The sequence below is a fragment of the Acomys minous genome, assembly GCF_964271855.1.
Source record: "Acomys minous genome assembly, chromosome: 14".
Taxonomy (NCBI): domain Eukaryota; kingdom Metazoa; phylum Chordata; class Mammalia; order Rodentia; family Muridae; genus Acomys; species Acomys minous.
The window spans coordinates 75,000,728-75,022,548 of NC_140496.1; the positions used below are offsets into that span (position 1 = coordinate 75,000,728).

The 21,821-nt window shown below is 39.7% G+C and overlaps 1 protein-coding gene across 2 annotated transcripts in view; it reads left to right on the plus strand.

The window, feature by feature from the left end:
- DPYD (dihydropyrimidine dehydrogenase) overlaps positions 1 to 21,821 on the plus strand; it is an 867,929-nt gene that overhangs the window by 563,342 nt on the left and 282,766 nt on the right. For both annotated transcript variants that reach the window (XM_084756838.1, XM_084756837.1), the window contains exon 15: positions 17,717 to 17,785. In XM_084756838.1, the coding sequence (XP_084612964.1) occupies positions 17,717 to 17,785 (69 nt within the window). The remainder of the gene's footprint in view (positions 1 to 17,716; positions 17,786 to 21,821) is intronic.

The window sequence follows — 21,821 nt, forward strand, 5'->3', positions numbered from 1 at the left end:
TGTTTGCTACTTTAGGGTTCTTCTTTCTTCCAGCTCTCTCCACCCATTTTCTGCCACCCTTTCAACCTCCCAACTCTACATAAGAAGATTAAAAAAAAATGCAGAGAGAAAAGGAAAGAGATCCCTGAGTAAAATCAGGGCTTAGAAAGGAGTGGCATTGTCCATTAGCCTGCTTACAGTTGAGCTGTTTGGTGCAAATATGAACTCCTTTACTGACAGATATCTAATTTCCGCATGTTATTTCTTCTTTGCACACAACTACCTAACAAACTGCTGCCAGCAATCACCAACAGTAACCAAAATCCAACCAACAACCCACCGTGCCTCTCAGGACCCTCGCATTCATATACCCTCTGAAAATTCCCCAGAATTCCAAAGATGACACAATCAAAGAAACTATCTGCAGCTGGCAACATCATGCCCCTGGCAGACACGAGGCAAATTATAGTCAGCTGCTCTGGACAATCTGAAGCAGCCCCGTATCCCATATCTGGGAATAAGAGGAAGACATATACTTATGATATTTCCGTGTTTTTAAAGAAAACAAAATTCCAGAATTCTCACTACAGAGGGAGGCAATAAAGGAAGGGAGGGAGGGAGAGAGGATGAAATTTGTCTTCAAATTAAGGAGAAATACAGCAATAGGATTTAGAGCAAAAATCAATGAAATTGAAAACTGATTATTAGTAGAGAGAAACAAACAAAACCAAAAGCATATTATTTAAAAAAATCAATAAAACTCAGGGGACCCTAACCAAGCCAACACTAAGAATATAAAGCACAAATTCATAACATTGTATTTAAAAGTGGACATCACTACAGATATCATGAAAATTGAAGTGATAATTAAGAAATATTGTACATGTCTGTATGGCCACAAATTTGATAACTTACAGGAATTCTATAGGAAAGTCATCTTCAAACATTCAATATGAAAGAAATAAAATTTAATAGGCATATATACATATATATATATATATACACACTAAACCCTGAATAAAAGGAATTATACTGCCTCAAAGGAGCAAATAACTCCAAATGAGTTCACAGGTGGGTTCAGCAAGTATTTTAAAATGATATTCTCCCAGTCCTCTAGAGTCTCTTCTAGAGGAGAGAAGGAGGGGGAAAAGATATGTCCTCACTCACTGAGGCCAGCTTTGTCTTCAAACCATACAAAAACATTGTAGGGAGCTGTAGAATACCATCTCATGAAGAGTCACACCAAAACTCTCAACAAAATATGAGCAAACAAAATCTTACACTATGCCAAAAGCGATCTCATGCCACCATCAGGTGGACTTTATTTCTATTAGCAATAAACCTCATAAGCGAAGACACACAGATGAAAAATAAGCAAATGAAAACATTGACTAGAGCATATGCCATCAAGGAAACGAACATCTAGACAGTAGCTATTAAAATATCCCAAATCCAAACCACCTCCAACCTTAAATTCTGTCAAAGATGCGAAGTAAAATAACTGCCTTCCATGCAAAGCGGATGCAAAGTGGACTGGACCACTTTCAAAGACAACCAGCGATGTGCTGTAAAACTAAATATCCTCTAGCTCTACGATTCAGCAGTGCATTGATACCTACCCAGAGGAGTTAAAAAGTGATTTCTACTTGGAAAACTGCACATGGCTGTTTAAAGCAACTCTGTTCATAATTGCCCAAACTTGAGAGCAGCCAGATGTCAGTCAGGAAGGGAATGGCTGACCTGGGATGTACATCTCCACCACTGAGCACTAAAAAGAAGTTAACTTGTCAAGCCACAAAACACCTGGAATAAAAAAATTACTCCTCTCAGTAACTGAGATCAGCAGGTCGGAAAAGTCTGCGTCTGTGGAACAGTAAGTGAGGTCGTGGCTGCCTAGACATGTGGAAAGCAGGACTGGATGCGCAGTGTGGGGAAGTTGTAGGGGAAGGAAGCTACCCTGCGAGGAAATGTCCTGAGGATTCAGCCACTGTGTGGTTATCCAAATCCCCAGATGTATAACTCTAAGAATTAATGGAAGCTGTGAACTCTGTCTGAAGCTACTTGGCCAGTGTAGGTTAATTCATTGTAACTGGACCAGTCTAATGAGAGAGGCTGGCAGCGGGGGTCTGTGCACGTGTAGAGACAGGGTAAGAAGAATACACAAAAGTGCTCCAATTCCTCTTCTTGTCAATTCTGATGTAAAAATAAAATGGCTCTAAAAATAAAGTCAAATAAATGACAGAGACCTAAGTAACTTCTATGTATCGTAGTCATCATGGTTATGTGTGTGAATGGGATGGCTATTTGGTTTCTGCTCTGTGTGTGTGTGGTGTGTATGTGGCATATATGCGTGTGGTCTAAGTCTGTATTTCATGTATATGTGCATGGTATATGTACATATGTGCGTACTTGTATGTATGTATGAGTGTGTGTTATGTGTGTGTACATGTGTATGTGCTGTTTATGGTAGTTTCTGTACTATTGTTTGCAGTATATACTGTAATTTTCATAAACAGAAGCAAAAAAGTTAAAACATCATAAAAATAGCAATTCTTCCATCTACAGATATTTATTAAATAAACATGAAGTGGGAGATATTATAATGAACCAATTGAGAAGAAACAGAAGTAAAAAATTTAATATATTCGCCCATTGACTAGAATAAGGGATACAGTGGTGGGGAAAAGGACCCAGTTCTGTGATGCTGGTATACCTGTGATGCTGTGTGACCAGAACTACTTTAGAAGAGGGTATTCCTCATAGGAATTTCCAGTGAAATAGTGATTCTATCTCTGAGAATAATGAGGGTAGTTTGCGACAAGCAAGTTCTTGTTAGTTTTGTCAGATACAGGGGAGGCATAGTGCCTGGAGGGTGCAGTTGCACAAGAAAACCCAGTGTTGAGAAAAAAATGGAAAAAATATATATTACACATACATACAAATACATGCATGTACATATACTATACACACAGTACATACATATATACCATGCACATACAGGCATAATACCACATGCATATATGCACACATATATATATATACATATGCACATATATATGCAGCTGGGTGACTGAGGCCACATTATTAAGGTCCAAAATAACCTTATCTTAGGCCAGTGTTCAGGATACCATGTACCATCTCGTTGGTTCTGAATGACTTAGTCTTCCATTTTATTATCCTGGGCAGCTCCACTTGCCTGTCTAACTTAGGTGATGTTCACAGGACTACAGAAAATAACCATTCACTAAGAACAGAAATGACTTAGCTTCTAAAGGGTCACATAATAAAAATTGGCATTCCTTGAATAAAACTCACCACCTGTGATGTAAACCCATAGGCTTTCTGCAAATGCATGATTAAGAAACGTAAACAATTATTCAGAACAAAAATATTACAACCAGGCAATTCAAACTTTCTATCTGTTCTTATTGACATGTAATTGTCTGGCTATTTAGTCTACCACTGTGAGATTTTTCTTTGCTTATCTGCGAAGTGGAGGTGAAACGTTTATGTTGCAGTGCTCTAAAAATTAAAGACAAAACAACGTGTGCAATATGACATGCAGAAGTCATGCGAATACTGCATAGGTTAGTTCTGGCTGGTGCATTTTACTAAAACTGGCAAGAGCTAACTTTTTGTGCGTAACAGAGCATTCCCAGAGTTAGGGCCAGGGGAATCTATTTAACTCACAATCATGGCTGTTTACAATTTGCTTAACTGAATCAAGCTGCATTGTTTTTCTAGCCTGAGCTTCTCTTGCTCCACTGTGGCCAAGGTCTAATTGTCCTAGACTCATACTGCTCTAACAGGTCCAGCAAGTCACAAACTAGAGGGCTCATCTATGACAGTGCTCTCCTCATCCAGTGGGCTAGCAAGCTTAACTGCATCTCAAGTGGAGTTTCAAGACAGTGAGTCTCCGTCTCTTCCAGCATTACCTTGGCTCTCCCAAATCACTTCTACCAAGTTCTGTTGACTAAAACCAGGCTCGCATACATAAATGTGCCTTCTTAGTGGGAGTGACTATGAAGTCCAAGCAAGACGCTTGGATTCAGATAACTGAGCACTCTTTGTCTCTCAGTCTACCTCAAGAGAACTGGGGTACAAAATCCACCGCCATCTCTAATGTAAATTGAAAGGATAGAAAATCAATATGATACAGTCTTGATGTAGTAGAGGGAACTTAGATTCAAAGCTCAGCGCTCAGTCCCTGACTCTGCTATTGATTAACTTGACCCAGTAAAATAACTTGAATTGTTCGAGTCTCATTATAAGGCCCTTAGTATAAGTTTCTATGAATTCATGCTTATTGTAGGGAATAGATGAGATAACGTATATGAAAGTGTGTATTCAAGAGCAAAGCTGAAAGCCATGTAAGCAGTTATTTTTATCTAGAGAAATATTCCTTAGAAAACTAGAGATTCTTAAACTCCATTACCCTGTTGGAGTATAGAAGTGAACTTAAATATAGAAATTAGAATTAATAATAAGATGGCATGTTATTTGGAATTCCTTGTCTCAGCTAACTTTTCGTCTTCTTTGTTTTGTTTTTACAAGAGGTTTCTCTCTGTTACCCTGGCTGTCTTGGAGCTTATTCTGTAGACCAGGCTGGTCTCAAACTCATATATGCACCACTTGCCTCTGCCCTTGAATACTAGGATTAAAGGCATGTCCCACCACACCTGGCTTGGCTGCCTATTTTAATATTCCTTTAAAGCAAGTATTCCTTTAAAGCTTGTAGTGTTATGAATAGGAATGCCCCCTTCCCCATAGGCTCATGGGTTTGAATGCTTGGTCAATAGGGAGTGGCACTATTCGGAGGTGTGGCCTTGTTGGAGGAAGAGTGTCCCTGTGGATGTGGGCTTGTTGAGGTCTTATATGCTCAAGCTAGACCTAACATAGCAGTCTCTTGCTGCTGTCTGCAAATCAAGATGTAGGACTCTCAATTCTTTCTCCAGCACCATTGCTGCCTGCATGCCACTATGCTTCTCGACACGATGATAATGGACTCAACCTCTGAAACTGTAAGGCAGTTCCAATTGAATGCTGTCCTTTAAAAGAGTGGTAGAGGGTTGTTTGTACTGGGAAACATTCTCAGTTTGATGTCTAAGTGCTGCATGTAAACCAAGACAGAGGTAATGCATGGGCACCCTCACATGTAAGAGAGAAGAAGGAGGAAAGAAAGGTGTACCAAGAACCAGAAAACTATAAGTGGGAAGATCCCTTGCCCTCAAGAGGAAAAGAAACTAGTGCTGGTTAGCCCACTGAAGTGACAAGAATTCTAATAATCATCAAGGCTGTATTTTGTGATGTCAATGGTTACTGTGGATGTATCAGTTTCTAAGATCATAGCGGAAAAACACTAGGTGAATACATACTGAAAAGTGACCAACAGGGGACAAAAAGGCAACACTGTGGGGACTACATCGATTTTCCTACTGTTATGATAGAACAATGACCTAACCCAAGTCGGGGGATGAAAGGTTTAGTTTTATCTTGTACTTCCTCATTCATCATTAGGAGACGTCAGAGCAGAAACTCAAGGCAGGAGGAGTCCAGGACAGGAGCTGAAACAGGGACCATGGGGGAACACTGATCACTGGATTGCTCCCTTGTTCTCTCTTTGGGAGCTTTCTTTTACAACCCAGGGCCACCTGTCTAGAGAAAGGTGCCATCTACAGTGGGCTAGACCCTCACATGTCAATCACCAATCAAAACAATTCCTCAGAGTCATGGCCACAGGCCAGTCTGATTCAGACAATTCTTCAACTGAGCTTCCACCTCCAGAGCTGACTGATGTTTTAAAAAACTAACCTGTACAGGAGCATTCCTAGGATGTCCAATAATGGCTTTTTTTCTTCTTGCCTTCTCGATATAGCCCATTACTAATGTGTGTGTGTGTGTGTGTGTGTGTGTGTGTGTATGATATTTTTGTTTAAAATTTTTATTGTTTGTTGAAATAGAACCTTGACAAGCATATAATTCATGATATACACCAAGCTGCTCCCAAAGTCCTGAGATCTTTCTGTCTTTCTTTCTCAAACTTCTAAGTGCTGAGATTACAGGCATCCGCTATTAAGTCTAACTTATTAAACTTTTTAAATACTACATTTTCATGTTAGAAATGATTGCATGGAGGCTGGAGAGATGGCTCAGAGGTTAAGAGCACTGGCTGCTCATCCAGAGGTCCTGAGTTCAAGTCCCAGCAACCACATGGCAGCTCCTAACCACCTGTAATGTGATCTGATGCCCTCTTCTGGACTGCAGGTGTACAGGCAGAGAGGGCACTGTATACAAAATAAATACATAAATAAATCTTTTTTTAAAAAAACAGAAAGAAAGAAATGATCCTGTGTAGAAACCAGTTGTAGGCCCCCACCCCCAAATAACGACAAAAGGTTGTTTTAAAGATAAATTTAAACTTAATAAAAAATAACTTATATGTATAATGTTCTCGTTTATGGCCATTAAGCACAGAATAAGCAAATACAACATGACAGATTTTAGATAAACTGGAGTCTTTGTGTGCCTTTTAGGGAAACTGACCCAGTTTCACTCTCACCATACTTGTAGTAAAGGACAAAGTACACTTAAAATTTGAGTGTGTACATCAATTAGTATTTACTAGATGTATTTTTATGGCAGTTTGCCATATAATCCCAGTGCAGTTAGGAATGATTTGGTGAAATATCCTGCCAAACTCTAACTCTGTTAATTGTAATTTACAGCTGCTTACCTTTGTCACTTTGCTCTTTTTACCTACTGAAGTCTTTCAGCTGTCTTGAAACGGAATCCTTGACTGGATTACCCATGTAGCTCACAGTGCAGTTGCAGAATACAAAAGCATTATTGACAGTGTGTTTCAAAGCATAGACTTCCTGTCAGTGGGGATCAGACAAGACAGCCAGCTCATAATGAATGAAAAATGTAATCTCTTCTTCACCTTAATTTCTATGAAATAAACCTTACTGTTATTTGAGTTACATGACAAGAATCATTATATTTATCCTGTATGAAAATGGGATTATCAAAATGAAATGGGATTATCACTAATTTTGATTCTGAACTTTGTTTTTTTTAATACTTATATCTTTTTTTTTCATCTGATAATTTTTTGATTCTGAACTTTGAACTGTAAAGAATGGCAATGGAGACAAGCCAACAGTTCTTTCTTGGAGACTAAAGTCCACATATAAGCTGAAATCTTTGTGGTATTTTTCAGGGAGAAAAGTATACAAAATCTTACCAATGAATTGTTATAACTGCTGTTTTTAGAATGTTCTGAAATTTTAACAGTTCATAAGAATGCTTGCCCAAGACATGTGGGTTTTCTTGGGTTACTTTTTTTTTTAACTAAAAGAAAACTCAAAATATGGAAAATGTAGTTTAAATGATGGGAACTTTTTCTTGTGCCAGCGTCCTCATGTTGCCTGGTATGATGGTTTGAATGAAAATGGCCACCATAGGCTCATAGGCTTATAGGGCGTGGCACTATTAGGATGTATAACCTTGTTGGAATAGGTGTGTCTTATTGGAGAAAGTGTCACTAAGGGTGGGCTTTGAGATTTCAAATAGTCAAGTCAGGCCCAGTGTCTCTCTTCTTGCTTCCTGCTGATTCAGATGTAGAACTCTCAGCTGCTCTCCATCATCACGTCTGCCCGTGTATCTGTATGCTTCCCACCACCATGATAATGGACCAAATAAACATCTTAAACTGTAAGCTATCTACAATTAAATGCTTTCCTTTATAAGAGTTGTGTAGCCATGGTGCCTCTCTAAGGCAACAGAAACCCTGAGACATCTAGGTTATCCTAAAACCTAGATCCTTTTGCCTCAGGCTCCTGAGTGCCAAAATTACAGGCAACCAGTAGCATACTTAGCAGAAAAAAATCCAATTTAAAAGCACTGTCTACATAGCACAATTCAGTAGAGGTTGTTTTTTTCATAAAGCACATCAAATTTTAATAACCTGTGCATTAAAAAGAGTCTTAGTAAAATGAATCACCACTCTAAGGCAATCTATACAACCTGTCTTTTGTGTTCAGCCATATAATTTGTGTCCTGACTTTGTACACCCCCTTCTACTTTCATTTTACTAGTTATTCTTTCTTTCCTAAAATATTATCAACATTCAATAGTACTTTTGCTTTTGAGGACTTGTAATTGTACCATAATCTAGTAGATTTGTTCTCTTATTTTCTTAGATGTTTGTTTTGCTTTCATCTTGCCCTCGTAATTCTGAACCTTTGACCACTTTCTATTTATTCTCATCAAAAATTCTTACCTCCATATCATAAAGAAAACTTAACAACAATAATGATTTCACCTTTTCATACCAAATCTATTAACCTACCTTAGCTACTTCTTTGCTTTCCTCCTTTCTGCCCTGTTAAACTACCCTGCACCTCTCGAGGGGCACTGCCTTCCACCACTCTTGATTCGTCATTATCTCTTATCATCTTCATAGGTTCTTCCAGATCATTCCACCAATATAATAGCATATTAAAATGCAGATCATTAAAAGGGACTCACATTGGACTTCTTACAATCTTTCATTTGTCTCTTCATACCTTTTCCTAAAGTCAGAGATGAAATATTGTCTAGATGAGGTTGACCTGTGGGCATGCCCAGAAGGGATTTTCTTAATTGAGTTAAGTGAGGTTGGAAGACCTACCCTGAGATTGGCGTTGTTTCATCAGCTGGACCCTAGAATGATTGAAACAGAGCAACAGAGACACACACAGAGACATAAGAGAGAGTATGAAGGTGAGCATGCCCAGCACATGCACAATCCATTCAGTGATCTCTACTCTCAAGTGTGGATGGCACTAGCTGCTTCGATTACCTGCCTCCCTGAATTCCTTGCAACTAAGAAATTTTAACCTGGAGTCCTGAGCTCCATCACCCCGTCCTCCCTTACATTGTGAGGCTATTTTATCACAGCAACGGGAACCGAAACTAGGACACTCCCAACAAAGCTTTGAGGGAGATTTTTTTTAATCTCCTTTCCCACATCTTCAAATTATGTTCATTCATCCCATGCCAGTCTGAGTCACACCCTTACTGCTTGCCATCTGGTAATGGCGACCAGAGACCTCTGTGTTGCCAAACCCAGTGGGGTTATTTACAGGAGCAGAAATGACTCAAAGGCATGCGCATCACCAGACCACGCCACAGCAGGCTGACAGGTCACCAAAGCTGGGAACCTGGAGCAATCTTTACATCCTACAAATAGCTCAACAGGTTCGAGAGAAATCCTTCCAAGTGACTCTGTTGGTCTAAACCTCTTGGAGAAACTCTGCTGGTTTCTGCTTCTTCCAGGCAGCTGGTCTGGTCTGAGTCTTTGTAGGTTAGCTTGTTTGAGAATCTTCTTAGAAGCTCTGTTTCACTCTACTGTGAAGGAATCTCAGCTTTTATTGCTTGCTCCCTCAGGGAGCTACCTAGAGAATCTGATTGGTTTCAGGTACTTCCCCGAGCTATTTTGAGTTGTTTACCGTCCTTTTTAAGAGCTTCCCTGCAGGATGGAATGTTACAATCCCCCACAAAACTGTTTTACAACTTATTTTCATGAACTTTCAGCAGACTTCATCACACTGGGCCACACCTTACATTTTAAGAGAACTTCCTTCTGTTGTGAAACCACATTCTCTTGAGGTTTGAGGTTGGGCCTTGGCCTTTGTTTTAATTAACTTTATTCCATTTAGTTTCCAATCACCTTGCCAGTTGATTATAAATGTGATTATATAGTAACATATCCTTATTTTATAACTTTGCCCTTAACCCGTTTAGTGGATTATCAACAAATTTGCCAAGGGCACATCAGTGACATCACTGCTATGATACTTACTAGACAGCTCGTATAGACCACACTAAAAGTGAACCTTGTGTTTTCTTACTCATCTCTCTGCTAAGCTTCATCTATGTTCCTACATAATTTACATTCTCAAATTCAGAGTTCAAGCTAGTAGCCTAGGAATCATCTTTAATGTTACTCTTTCTTTGTCTCCTTGAATGTAGACACTCATTTGCCATTTAGGCTCAAAGCCATCAGCTTTTCTGCACTTCCATGGATGCCACACCATGTCACCCAAACTGAAATTCCTATTTTCACGTCTATTATGCTTATTTGCTTCCTTTGGAAAATATCAGAAATACACTTGATGTATTTAAGCCAGATCATTTTATCAGCATCCACAACATTTTTATTATCTCCCAAGGGGTCAGAAGTCCTAGAGGGACAGCTATTGGCTGCTTCTCTCATTGGCATTCATACTATTCTTGTCCTGTCCTGAAGCTTTTTGGACCTTTGGTCTTTTGAACATTCCAAACTAATCCCCCCTCAGTCTTTGTTCACACTTTTCTCTTCTTAGAAGGCCAAATTTCATTCCCCATTCCATTCTTCAGAGCAAGGAATCTTCTGATCTCTCAGTTTACAATGCAGAGGGACCGTGACTAACTGTTCCTCGCTTATGACTGTACTCCCCCCACACCCAGTGATTCTGCCACATTTTCTCTACTATTGCCTTCTTCGCAGTAATCCTGACCTTGCAGTTGCCTAGAGAGAGAAAGAGATACATGTCTTTACTTAAGATGACAGCATTTTTTTTTCTTGTTTCATGTGCTACTTTCAAGTTGGAAGTTAGCTGTAATCAGTACATTCTTGGGAAATATTGGTTGAATGTTGAATGAACAAAGGCTTTAAGCAAATTTCTTTTTTTAAAGATTTATTTATTTATTATATATGCACTGTTCCTCCTGCAGGCCAGAAGAGGGCACAAGATCTCATTATAGATGGTTGTGAGCCACCATGTGGTTGCTGGGAATTGAACTCATGATCTCTGGAAGAGCAGCCAGTGCTCTTACCCTCTGAGACATCTCTCCAGCCCCCTTAAGTCAATTTCTTACTCTCTTGATTTCTATGCCACCGTGGGAAATTACTTTGTAAGTTAGTAGCTTGTTCCACATTGTTAGAACTTCCTACCAGAGTGTCTGTCATGAAATAACGGTAGGGCCAAAGTTCATGTGTACTGTTCAGCTCTTATATATCATCTCATTCAATAATGTTTTAAAATATGAACTATAAAAAGAGAGCCCTGGGAATGGCTTAAATTAAGTGAAACTTTGATTAGGAATATGTGTCACTGAGTATTCATTTCTCGTACTGTGGCATGATACTTCATCATAAATGGTACCCATCAGTTCACTTTTCTCATAGGAAGCAAAATAGCCTGTCCTCTTTTACTTGATTAAAAACTGAGTCAAGCAAAACACTAAAGGACTTTTTAATAATCACAGAAAGATTAAATTATGCTTCATCTCCTTTTACAGTGAGTACCTTTTAGCTTGATTTTAGAAAACCTCAGGTTTGTTTTAATGAAAGTGAAGATAATTTTACAGCCACTATGGTATATATGAACTATATTACTATGTTTTTACAAACCATGCTTGGGTTTTAGTTACAGATATTTAGAATGTTTAGACTAATTGCCGTGCTTTATGAATCTGAATCCAGGGCTTTATCCATGCCCAGTTAGCACTCTGTTAACCTAGATATTCCAGCCCTAATAAGCCTGCTTTTAAATCATTGATGAAGTTATGTTTTCTTTTTACTTGACTCTGAAAAAGAAATTGCTCATCAGATTTTCTCAAAAGCATTTTTTTGTTTTTGTTTTTGTTTTTGTTTGTTTGTATGGTTGTTTTTTACATACAGCAGTTGTTAAAATTCAAAGCATGAATTTGAGTGGAAACGCAGTATTTGTAAGTGCTTACATGCACACATGTTCATGGCATCCTGGCCTAGCAGTTGTCTGCAGCAAGGCTCTGTATTCCATTCCTGATTGGCTTTGCTTTCTCACTCTCCTCTGTCTGCTCCGCCTGCCTAGGACAAGTCACTGAAAGCGGGAGGTGGGTGGACAAATGAGAGCTCAGTGGTCACTGATTCTCAGTACATATACTGTCTAGTTTAAGGGCGACTAACATCTTCTAACTTTTGTGGGTTCTGTGTAGATGACAAGTGTAACTAACCAATCACTGTGATTATCCCAGATTGAGGTCCTTTCTTATTGTTGGGTGACAAGAAGATAGAACTTGTTTAGAACCTATACAGCTTGCCTACCTAGAAGACTATTAAAACCTGCCTGAGGAGATGAATGTATGGATCCCACCCTCACCCCAGTGTGAACCTCACACAGGCTACATCCAACCTCTGCAGCCACATGAATCTGATCGGACGGTGGCTCATCATGTCCAGGACAATATTCTAGGTGATAATGATGCAATTGAAATTGCCAACAGTAAAAAAGACAATGAAAGCAATCTACTGATAACCTTTTATTAGGAAATAATTAAGTTATGCAAAGTAGGATTTAGCTTAAAAGTCTATAGAACGAACAGTATGGTCCAGGACCCTCAAGACCATGTTCTCAGCACAAAGATTTATTTTCCCCAGAGGGACAGACAAAGACAGGAGATAGACCGTGAGGTAGAGAGGGAGGGAAGAAAGGAGAGGGAAGAGAGGAATTTGTCATAGAGTAGGACAGAGAGGAGACAGACATAATCATGTAAGAAAATGGCGGTTTATACAGGCAAAAAAAAGGGGGGGGGGAGGAACCCCATGTCAGGATGAGGTGTTTAGTTTAATTATGCATGTTCATTAAATAAGCCAAAGTGGGCTTCTGACTGCTGGACGTCAAGACTTTGATAGCGGGACCTACATAGTCAGCGTCAGGAGGAGGAAGTGGTCAAATAAATAAGGGACCAGTCCTTGACGGCCAGCTATAGGGATGTAATCCAAGGGTTTTTAGTAAGGCAGACGGAACTGGGGAGAAGGACAAAGGCCTGCCTCACTCAAGCTGACCAGAGCCCTACAGACTTCTTAGAAACTGTGAGGAAGAAATTTCCCCTTACCATAAAAGAAATTCCGGGATGCTGAGACAGTTTCTTTTAATGTTTACTCACTAAGATTGACCTCTGATTAGTCTTCGTTCCCATAACAAAGAGAGATAGCACCTACTTAAAGAAGCCATTAGGTTAATCTCCATAACAAATACCAGACATCTAGGGAGATTAAGAGGACGACTAAGTCACAATCACCATTAACTCCTGGTCTGGCAGTCAGTCACTTGCACTATTATCAGGAAAAGTATAGTTCTGCCAGGTGGGCAAGATGACCCTGAGTGACAACACTAGTGTAATTAAGATATAATTCTGAGCTGGGCGGTGGTGCAGTGGCTCACGCCTTTTATTCCAGCCTCATGAAGCAGAAGAAGGAGGACCTCCAGAGCCACTTCCAGGACAGTCAGGCTGGCTACATAGAGAAGCCCTGGCTTGAAAAACAAAACAAAACAAAACAAAAAATCTGGCAGTGTCTTTGCTGTATAAGTTATCTGCCAAAGTACCTCCTGTCTCTGCTGAAATTGTTGAAACCTGGGCCTCATACCTACGAAACAAGCAAGGATAACAGCGTATAATAAGTACATAAACCTAAGGTGAATACAAGATAATAGAATTGCTATTCATGGCCGGATCCACCTTGGACATTACTAGGAGTTAGACACGTGCTAATAAAGAAATTTCTCCTTTATTAATCTTTAACTGTACAGGGTGTTTTCTCACTCGAAAAGCATATTAATTCTAGAACAATATTTATTTGTCTCCATCTAGCCCAATCATAGTTCCTTTTGATCCTAGAAACCTGTGGGGCACCTGATGACTTTGAGGAATCCTGACACAATCAATACAAACTTCAAGAAAATACAGCTTTATCAAAATTTAAAATGACATATGGGGGGGCGGCGGCAGGGTGGAAGCCATGCAAGTCCCCAGTTGAGAGGTTCTATCACATCCTGCTGGTGGTGATAAGGCAGTGTATTTCTCTAGTCAGCCCACTTTCCTGACAGAAGGCTACATCCCTCTCCTGTCTGAAGGATTATCCTTGCTGTCTGTCTCACCTTCTACCCTGAGAAAATGATGTGTGCTCCTTGCTGTGACTACAGTGGTGAAAGAGCAGCTTCGCACATATGTGGGGATATGGCTTTGTTTTGAAAAAAATGAAACTTTCTAATACTCCAACCCACCTCCTGTCAGCTTTACTGCAGAAGAGCAATCTTACTGACTAAAATCTCTTTTTGGCTCTGGGACTTTTTATCTGATAGACTCTACTTTTGCCTTCTGGCAGCATGGCCCAAGGTTCTATCTGCTCCTGGAGCCTTTAAATGGTGGGCTTTTCCATTGTGGTTTGCTTTACTTCTTTCTGCTCTGGGTACAAAGAAGACGATTGGAATTTCCCCTGACTCCTTCTAAACGGGAGAATAAGGCTGTTCTTCTGTTCTTCCTTCTCAATCACACTCCTCCTCCTTCCTTCTGCCCTTATATACCTCTTCCTCCTCCTTTCATCCCTTTCTCCTTCATCTTCCCCACCTCTCACCTCCTCTCCCTGCCCCTCTTCCTCTTCTCTTTCTCTCTTCCTTTTCTTCCTCCTCCTCCTGTGTCCTTCTCCTCAGTGGAGAGCTGTTTCAGGAGATATTAGCTCTAGTCCTAAGTGACCTGTTGTTTTCTTTGGTGTTCTTCCTGGGTCCTCTTTACAGCTAAAGCATGAGCAGGCGTCTCTGAACAAGACAACCTGGAAAGGAAGAAAGAACATTTGTTACTGAAAGGACTCTGTGGTCTGGTTAGAGACCCTTTGCTGGTGGATAAAGATATTAGAAAAGGGATGCCCCATTCACTTTGGGTCCTTACAGAGGAGATCTTGGGATAAGCGTTCTTGCAGAAACCCTTGTTTCATAAGAGAAAAGTTGAATCCTCACCTATGCAATGCAGAGCGGGCATGCTAGATGCACCTCCTCTGCTCATCATCTGCTGTTACTTCTATGTGTTTACTTGTCTTAGGAATTTGTCCTAAACTCATGCCCCTCTGCATTCTATAGCCTATTGAGATAGCTTTGTCTGACTAATGCTCTACGGTTGTCACTGTCACCCACATTCATACATCACGTCTCCTGATACCTCCTCAGTGGCCATCTAGTTGACCCATCCTGTGTATCTCTGATCCTATTTTTCACCATAACCAGGACTAACATGTACCTTGAACTCAATTGCTTTGCACTTTGTCTCCTATAATTATTTGCCAATAGTTTTGCACCAACGTGTTGATTTTTATCTTCTCTAACCCAAGATTTCCATTTCTGCTTAATCTTTTGAAAAAGACCAGCTAATAAAGCAACTCCCTTCTCTTAAACACTTGTTGCCCTAATCCATATATTCATTGAATTGCTTCTATCCGCCAACCACTATGTTGGTTATTGTGCGTTAGATGATGATGCCTAGATGATGTCTTTTAAGCATGCAAGGATGGGTTTGTTTTCCTCCCCCAATTAGATAAAAAGACAAAACCACAGCCACAACTTTCAGCCAAAGTTTTTCAAAAGCACATATACCGTATACCATAGCATATAAATAAACTCTTCATGTGGGCAAGGCGTCTAGAGCCAGTGTCCAAGTTCAAATGGAAGGTCTAGGTTTTATATGTATGATACGTAGGGTGGATCCCTTTCTTCCTCCAAATCGCCTGGTTTGGGCTATCCTGGGAAACTGAAACAGGACAAGAAAAGGCATTTGTTCCTGCTAAAGGACCAGGCAGGAAGTATGGCAGTCCTACTAAGAGAGTGGTTTTCAACTTTCTTAATACTGCAAAACTTTAATACAGTTCTTCATATTGTGGAGACCCTCCAACTATAAATCTATTTTGTTGCTGCTTCATAACTATAATTTTGTTGCTACTGTTATGAATCATAATGTAAATATCTGTTATGCAGGCTGTCTGATATGACACCCCCATAGGTATCGAAACCCACAAGTTGAAAACTACTGTCCTAAACAATTCCTAAGAAGTTTGCTTGTTTGTTTGTTTACCTCAAAGGAACAAAGAACCTGAAAGTCCACCATCTTAAGTGTTTAAAGAAGAGAACATTCACCTACCTCATCTGCCTACCAGGGAGTTGAATGACGTCTGTGTTCCTTAAATACTCAATTCCCACGGTGTCTAGTCTGCCAAGGGACTCAAGTTGACCCAAGTTTAAAGACAGCTTCTCCCTGGTGTTCAGAACGCTCTCAAATGTGCTCTCAACTTTACATTTTCCTATCTATGTTGAAAACATTCACTTAGCTTTTGCACCATGCCCATGTGATGTTAGACACGTATATAAAGAGGGTGATGGGAGCACAGTGAATTCTAGCAGATTCTATCGCTCCTGGTCCTCAGTCTCCTACACTGAGGGATGTAACAATGAAAAACAATTACTAGCATTCCCTGAGTATGTACATGAAATCAGCAAAGGCCAGCAACTCACATTGTAGACTATGAGTAATACCATCTGGGTCTGAACCCACCCCCCCACTCCACCCCCCCACCCCCCACCCGATCTTCCCATTAGTAGTGCTAAGGTCTTTACAACTCAGTAACCTGTTGGTCTTTATTGGTTACAATCAGGGCATCAAAATGGACAGAACAGGCTTGGAATTATTGAATAACTTCACAAAGCAAAATCCTTCAAAACAATGCCCACTGCATTCTTAAAAGTAACTAGGTGTTAGCCACTGCTATTCTTGCTTTTATCTTTACTGTTATTCCTCTTTTACTAATTAGTAAATCTACTCCCTTGATTAGCACAGTACCTACAGGTGGTAGAACCTGGATTCCAATGTAGATATTCTGGATCTGGAGCAGACATTAGTACCTACTGCCATGTAGACTCCACTGATGGATTAATGTAAGGCTGTATACAAATCATCAGCCTACTGAAATCCAATGCAATGTAAAGTTATTTAATATAATTTAAAACTATAATTCACAAGAAACGCATGGAATTGTATTAACCATATTGTAATATGTTATTATTGAAGGGAACATTATATTTTTCTTTCTCTTACTTTGAAATCTTTTTTTGCTGCGCTAATAATTATGGTAATACACATTTCCCCGGCATTATAGAAATTAGACATCTCTTTCCCTTGCACACATTTACACACGAATTAGTGTAATTCCCACTGCCACTTTCTGAGACAAAGAACTCAATATTACAATCTGCATTTGAGAAGTGAGGAAGCTGAGGCTCAAAAAAAAGTTAAAGAAAGCTGGGGCTGTGGAAATTGTTCTGCGAGTGAGGTGCTTGCCACTGGAGTTCAACCCCTAGAATTTACATAGATACCTAAGAGTGATAGCTTGTGTTTGTGGCCTCAGGATGTACAATTAAGAGAATCCATGGTGCCCACTGCTGAGCCAATCTAGTAAAACTGATGAGCTCCAGGTTCCAGTGAAAAAATGTTATCTCAAAGAGAGGCAGGGGGCACGGATGGCCACTGAGAAACCCATCCAAGGCTGCCTGGCTACTACAAATGCCCCACAATCACGTACCTACACACACATGTGCGTGCATTCCTCCATACACATGCACTAGCACACATGCAAAGTCTCATACATAGCTGCGTGTATATGAACATACCTGTTCAGATAACATGCTCAAGTGTCCAACGGCAGTTATTAGGACACATGCCCAAAGTGTTAAATGTTATGTGGTGCTTTAAGATTACACATTGCCTTCTCTAGTGGCATTTCTTTTTCAGCAGTTGAAGACTAATTTTTATAATGCAGCTTGTCATTATAAATGTATGCGTACAAATATTAGTATGTGTGCAAAGCAGTGTGGCTGCTTAAACCCAGACCCTGTCTTTTTTCTCTGTAAAGATCCTGATCGCCAGCATCATGTGCAGTTACAACAAAAGCGACTGGATGGAACTCTCCAAAATGGCTGAGGTAAGAATTTCTTTAGTTTATATTTATTTTATTTCACCTCTCTCATTTTTATTAGTTTTAAGTAAAGAGCTGCCACAGAAAAAATAATACAGGAGAAATAAAATTGAATTGAAAATGTAAGTTAAAACATTTCTATTATAATTTGTTTACCATGTGTTTTCATTTAAATGATGGAAATGTAAATTTAAAAGAAATCTATTCTATAAAAGCAGTCCCTTGGATTTCACACAGTACCTAAAATCCCTTTATTCTCTGAATCCATAGACTTTGCATTTGCATATTAAGCAAACTGTATATTATGATGGATGCCATGATAAAATTTAATTCTACCTTTGAGAGTCTAACTTGATCTTGCCTTGCCTTTAGGCAAACTAGTTTGACAGTAAGAGGAGAGATTCTGAATATAAAGGTCTTGAATATTTAAAATATAAAAGGTTCATTTAATACTGTTCTAGTTTCAATACCAACACATATAAAGTGCTAAGATGGAATTTTGCTGAATGGCACACTCATTGGCCAGCATGACACAATATAAACTGAACCTTGCGCAAATGCAAACAACGAGCCATGTGCCTCAGATCTGTATTTCCAACAGAAGAAAAAAAAATGCATCCTTCAAAAATACACTTAGTCAGGCAACTTAGGTGAGACACGCCTGGCTGGGAATCTTGAAAAGCTCTTGGCCATGCTGAAGACAGAACCTAAGTAATACTTTTGAACTGACCTGACATTACAAAATATCATCATGTCCTGTATGGTGTTCAGAAATGTTGATCGTACATTTTATTTGGATATTTTTAAAACTGTGAAGGGAAAAATTACTTCTGGGACTTAGGGGGGTGAAATTAAACATGATCTGTAATTGGCTTCGTGATCTTCTGTGCTGGGTCTGCTTTATACATGTATTTACCTAATTGACCATGAAATCTTCCACAGAGCCCGTGCTTGGCATGAGCTTTGCCAATTTTAAGCTGACTATGATAAATGGCTTTATCATGCTGCGTGCTTCTCTGCTTTTCCGTAAGAATAAGATACTTTTTAAAAATTATTTCCTTCAGTAATGGACATTAACTTTTAAGTTAGAGAGTTTACTTACAGAAGTCTGTAATTATATTAGTAAATGTAGATGCTGTCACATTCTGTATTGTTCTTTCACTCTTATTTATTAAAGTTTTCTAAATGGTATGTAACAAAGACAAGAGAAAAGAATCTTTCTATTAAGTCAGAAAAATGTCCATATCTCCATGAGGGAGCAATATACATACCAAGAAGGAGGAAGCCATGCAATGAGACCAACTTGCTCCTTGTAAAACTAGTCCTAGTCCGACTTAGCAGTTTGTCATGGGGAGAATACCCACGGACCTTTGCAGCCTCCTGGAAGTAGGGCAGCAACAGCCAACAGGATTCCATCCGCATCTCATCTTACACACACCCAACAATATTCAAAATATAATAATTCACTTATTCTTTGACAACTTCATACATGTATAAAATATGCTTTGATTATATCCACTCTTCCAACCAGTGTCTTCCCCAGGCCCCCCTCTCAGGTCACCCCCAGCTTCCTGTCATCTTCTTCTTCTTCTTCTTCTTCTTCTTCTTCTTCTTCTTCTTCTTCTTCTTCTTCTTCTTCTTCTTCTTCTTCACCATCTTTTTGTTTTGACAGCCCCTTTGGGTTTGTGAGGTATCTCGGTGAGTAAAGGTGATTACCTTCAATCCTGATGACCTGAGATAAATCCCAGTGACCCATATAGCACAAGGACAGACCTGACTCTAAATTTGTCCTTTGACCTCCACACACACTGTGGCATATCCATGCTCATATCCACATACGAAATAACTGTATTAAGGAGGAGAATGAAACCCATCTACTGCTTTTGTTTTTATGAATCCACCATTCAAAACAAATCTGTGTGTGTGTGTGTGTGTGTGTGTGTGTGTATGTGTGTGTGTGTGTATCTGTGTGTGTGTTGCAGTTGAAGAATTCACAATAAAATAAATCAAAAATATTTTCCATCCAACGTTACTCTACTGTCTAACAGGAATAATTTTTTGGGGGGGTTGTACCAGGAATCAGGTACCACACCACTGTGTCAACAGTTTGGGCATGAGCAAATCGCTAGATATTGAATGTGTACATTTTCCTGACGTTTCTCCTTTTGGTGGGTTGGATTTGTAATTGGAGTTGGGGAAATCTATCATTAGCCTTCTGCGCACCACCACTGCTAACAAAAAAAGACGTATATGTGACATCAAAAGAGCGACAGTTGTTGATGATCAATAGTTAAGAAGGAGAAATGCTCAGTTTAACTTTGCACAAGTAAGAGGGGTAATCAAACCTACTGGGTGGATGAAAGAAATTCCAGGCACCCTTAGAGAGGCACAGCTTCGCATATGTCCATGAGGGCATATGCAGACATGATTATCTGAAGACCCACCTTAAATGTTGGTGACACCTCAAGACTGAAGAAAAAGGAGAGAGGAGAAAGCCAGCTGAACACAAGCACCAATACCCTGCTCTCTCTGGTCAGTGGAGAAGTGACTCGGCAGCTTCCTGCTGCTGAGGAGCTTGCCCTAACTCCACGCCTTCTTTACCAAGGTGGCTACATTGCTTAACCCACAAGCCTAAAGAAACATTTGTTTCCTGAAGTTGCTCCTTTTCAGGTATTTGGTCACAGCATTGAAAAAAAAAAAAGCTGATATTGCTTTTCCTGTTTCCTTGGATTGAAGTATAATTTACTATGCATGATAAACATTTAAGAGCATATGAATAACTTTAAAAGTGAACATAAAGTCCCAATAGGAAGTCCTCGGATCTATCCCAATCTCCTGGTAAATGAAGACTTTCACAGGACATCTCTTTTGGGCTAGTGTCCAATTATTAGTGAGTATACACCATGTGAGTCTTTCTGCTTCTGGGTTAACTCACTAAGTATGATCATTTCTAGTCCCATCCATTTGTCTGTAAATTTTGGGATTTTCTTGGTTTTTTGGGGGGGAGGGGGCTTTCTAATACATATTTTATTTATACTACTTTCAAGGGATGTTTCAGTTGTTCACAAATATTTAAAGACAAGCTAGTTTCCTATTATGTATGTGCATACTTTTTTTAATTTTTAATTTTATTTTTATTAATTTATTCAGATTACCACTCAACCGTTATCCCATCCTTTGTATCTTCCTATTCCTCCCTTCCTCCTGCTTTCACTCTATTCCCCTCCCCTAGGTCTATGACTGAGGGGGACCTCCTCCCACACTATATGGTCATAGACTATCAAGTCTCTTTGAGTGCCACCAGGCCTCCCCACCAAGGGGAGGTGGTAAAATATGGAGCACCAAAGTTCATGTCAAAGTCAGTCCCCACTCTCCACATAGCTGTGGAGAATGTCCTGTCCATTGGGTAGATCAGAGTAGGGGTTTGATGTTTACTATTGTATTGTCCTTGGTTAGTGCAGTAGTTTGAGCAGAACACCCATGGGCCCTAATCCACCCATCACAATGTTCTTCTTGTAGGTTTGTAGGACCCTTTGTGTCCTATTTCTCCATCTCCTATATTTCTTTTACCTAGAGTCTCAGGAGGATGTCCACACATTTATCCCAATCTCCTGGTAAGTGAAGACTTTCATGGGACATGCCTTTTGGGCTAGTGCCCAATTATAAGTGAGTATATACCATGTGAGTTTTTCTGCTTCTGGGTTAACACACTCATTATGATCATTTCTGGTCCCATCCATTTGTCCACAAATTTAGGGATTTCTTTGTTTTTAATAGCTGAGTAGTATTCCATCGTGTAAATGTACCACAGTTTATTTATCCATTCTTCAACTGAGGGACATTTAGGTTGTTTCCCGGTTCCAGGCTATTACAAATAAGACTGCTATGAATATAGTTGAGCATATGTCCTTGTAGAGCATCTTCTGGGTATAATCCAAGGAGTAGAATAGCTGGGACTTCCCTATTCCCAGTATTCTGAGAAGCCCCAGATTGATTTCCAAGGTGGTTGTACAAGTTTGCATTCCCACCAACAATGAAGGAA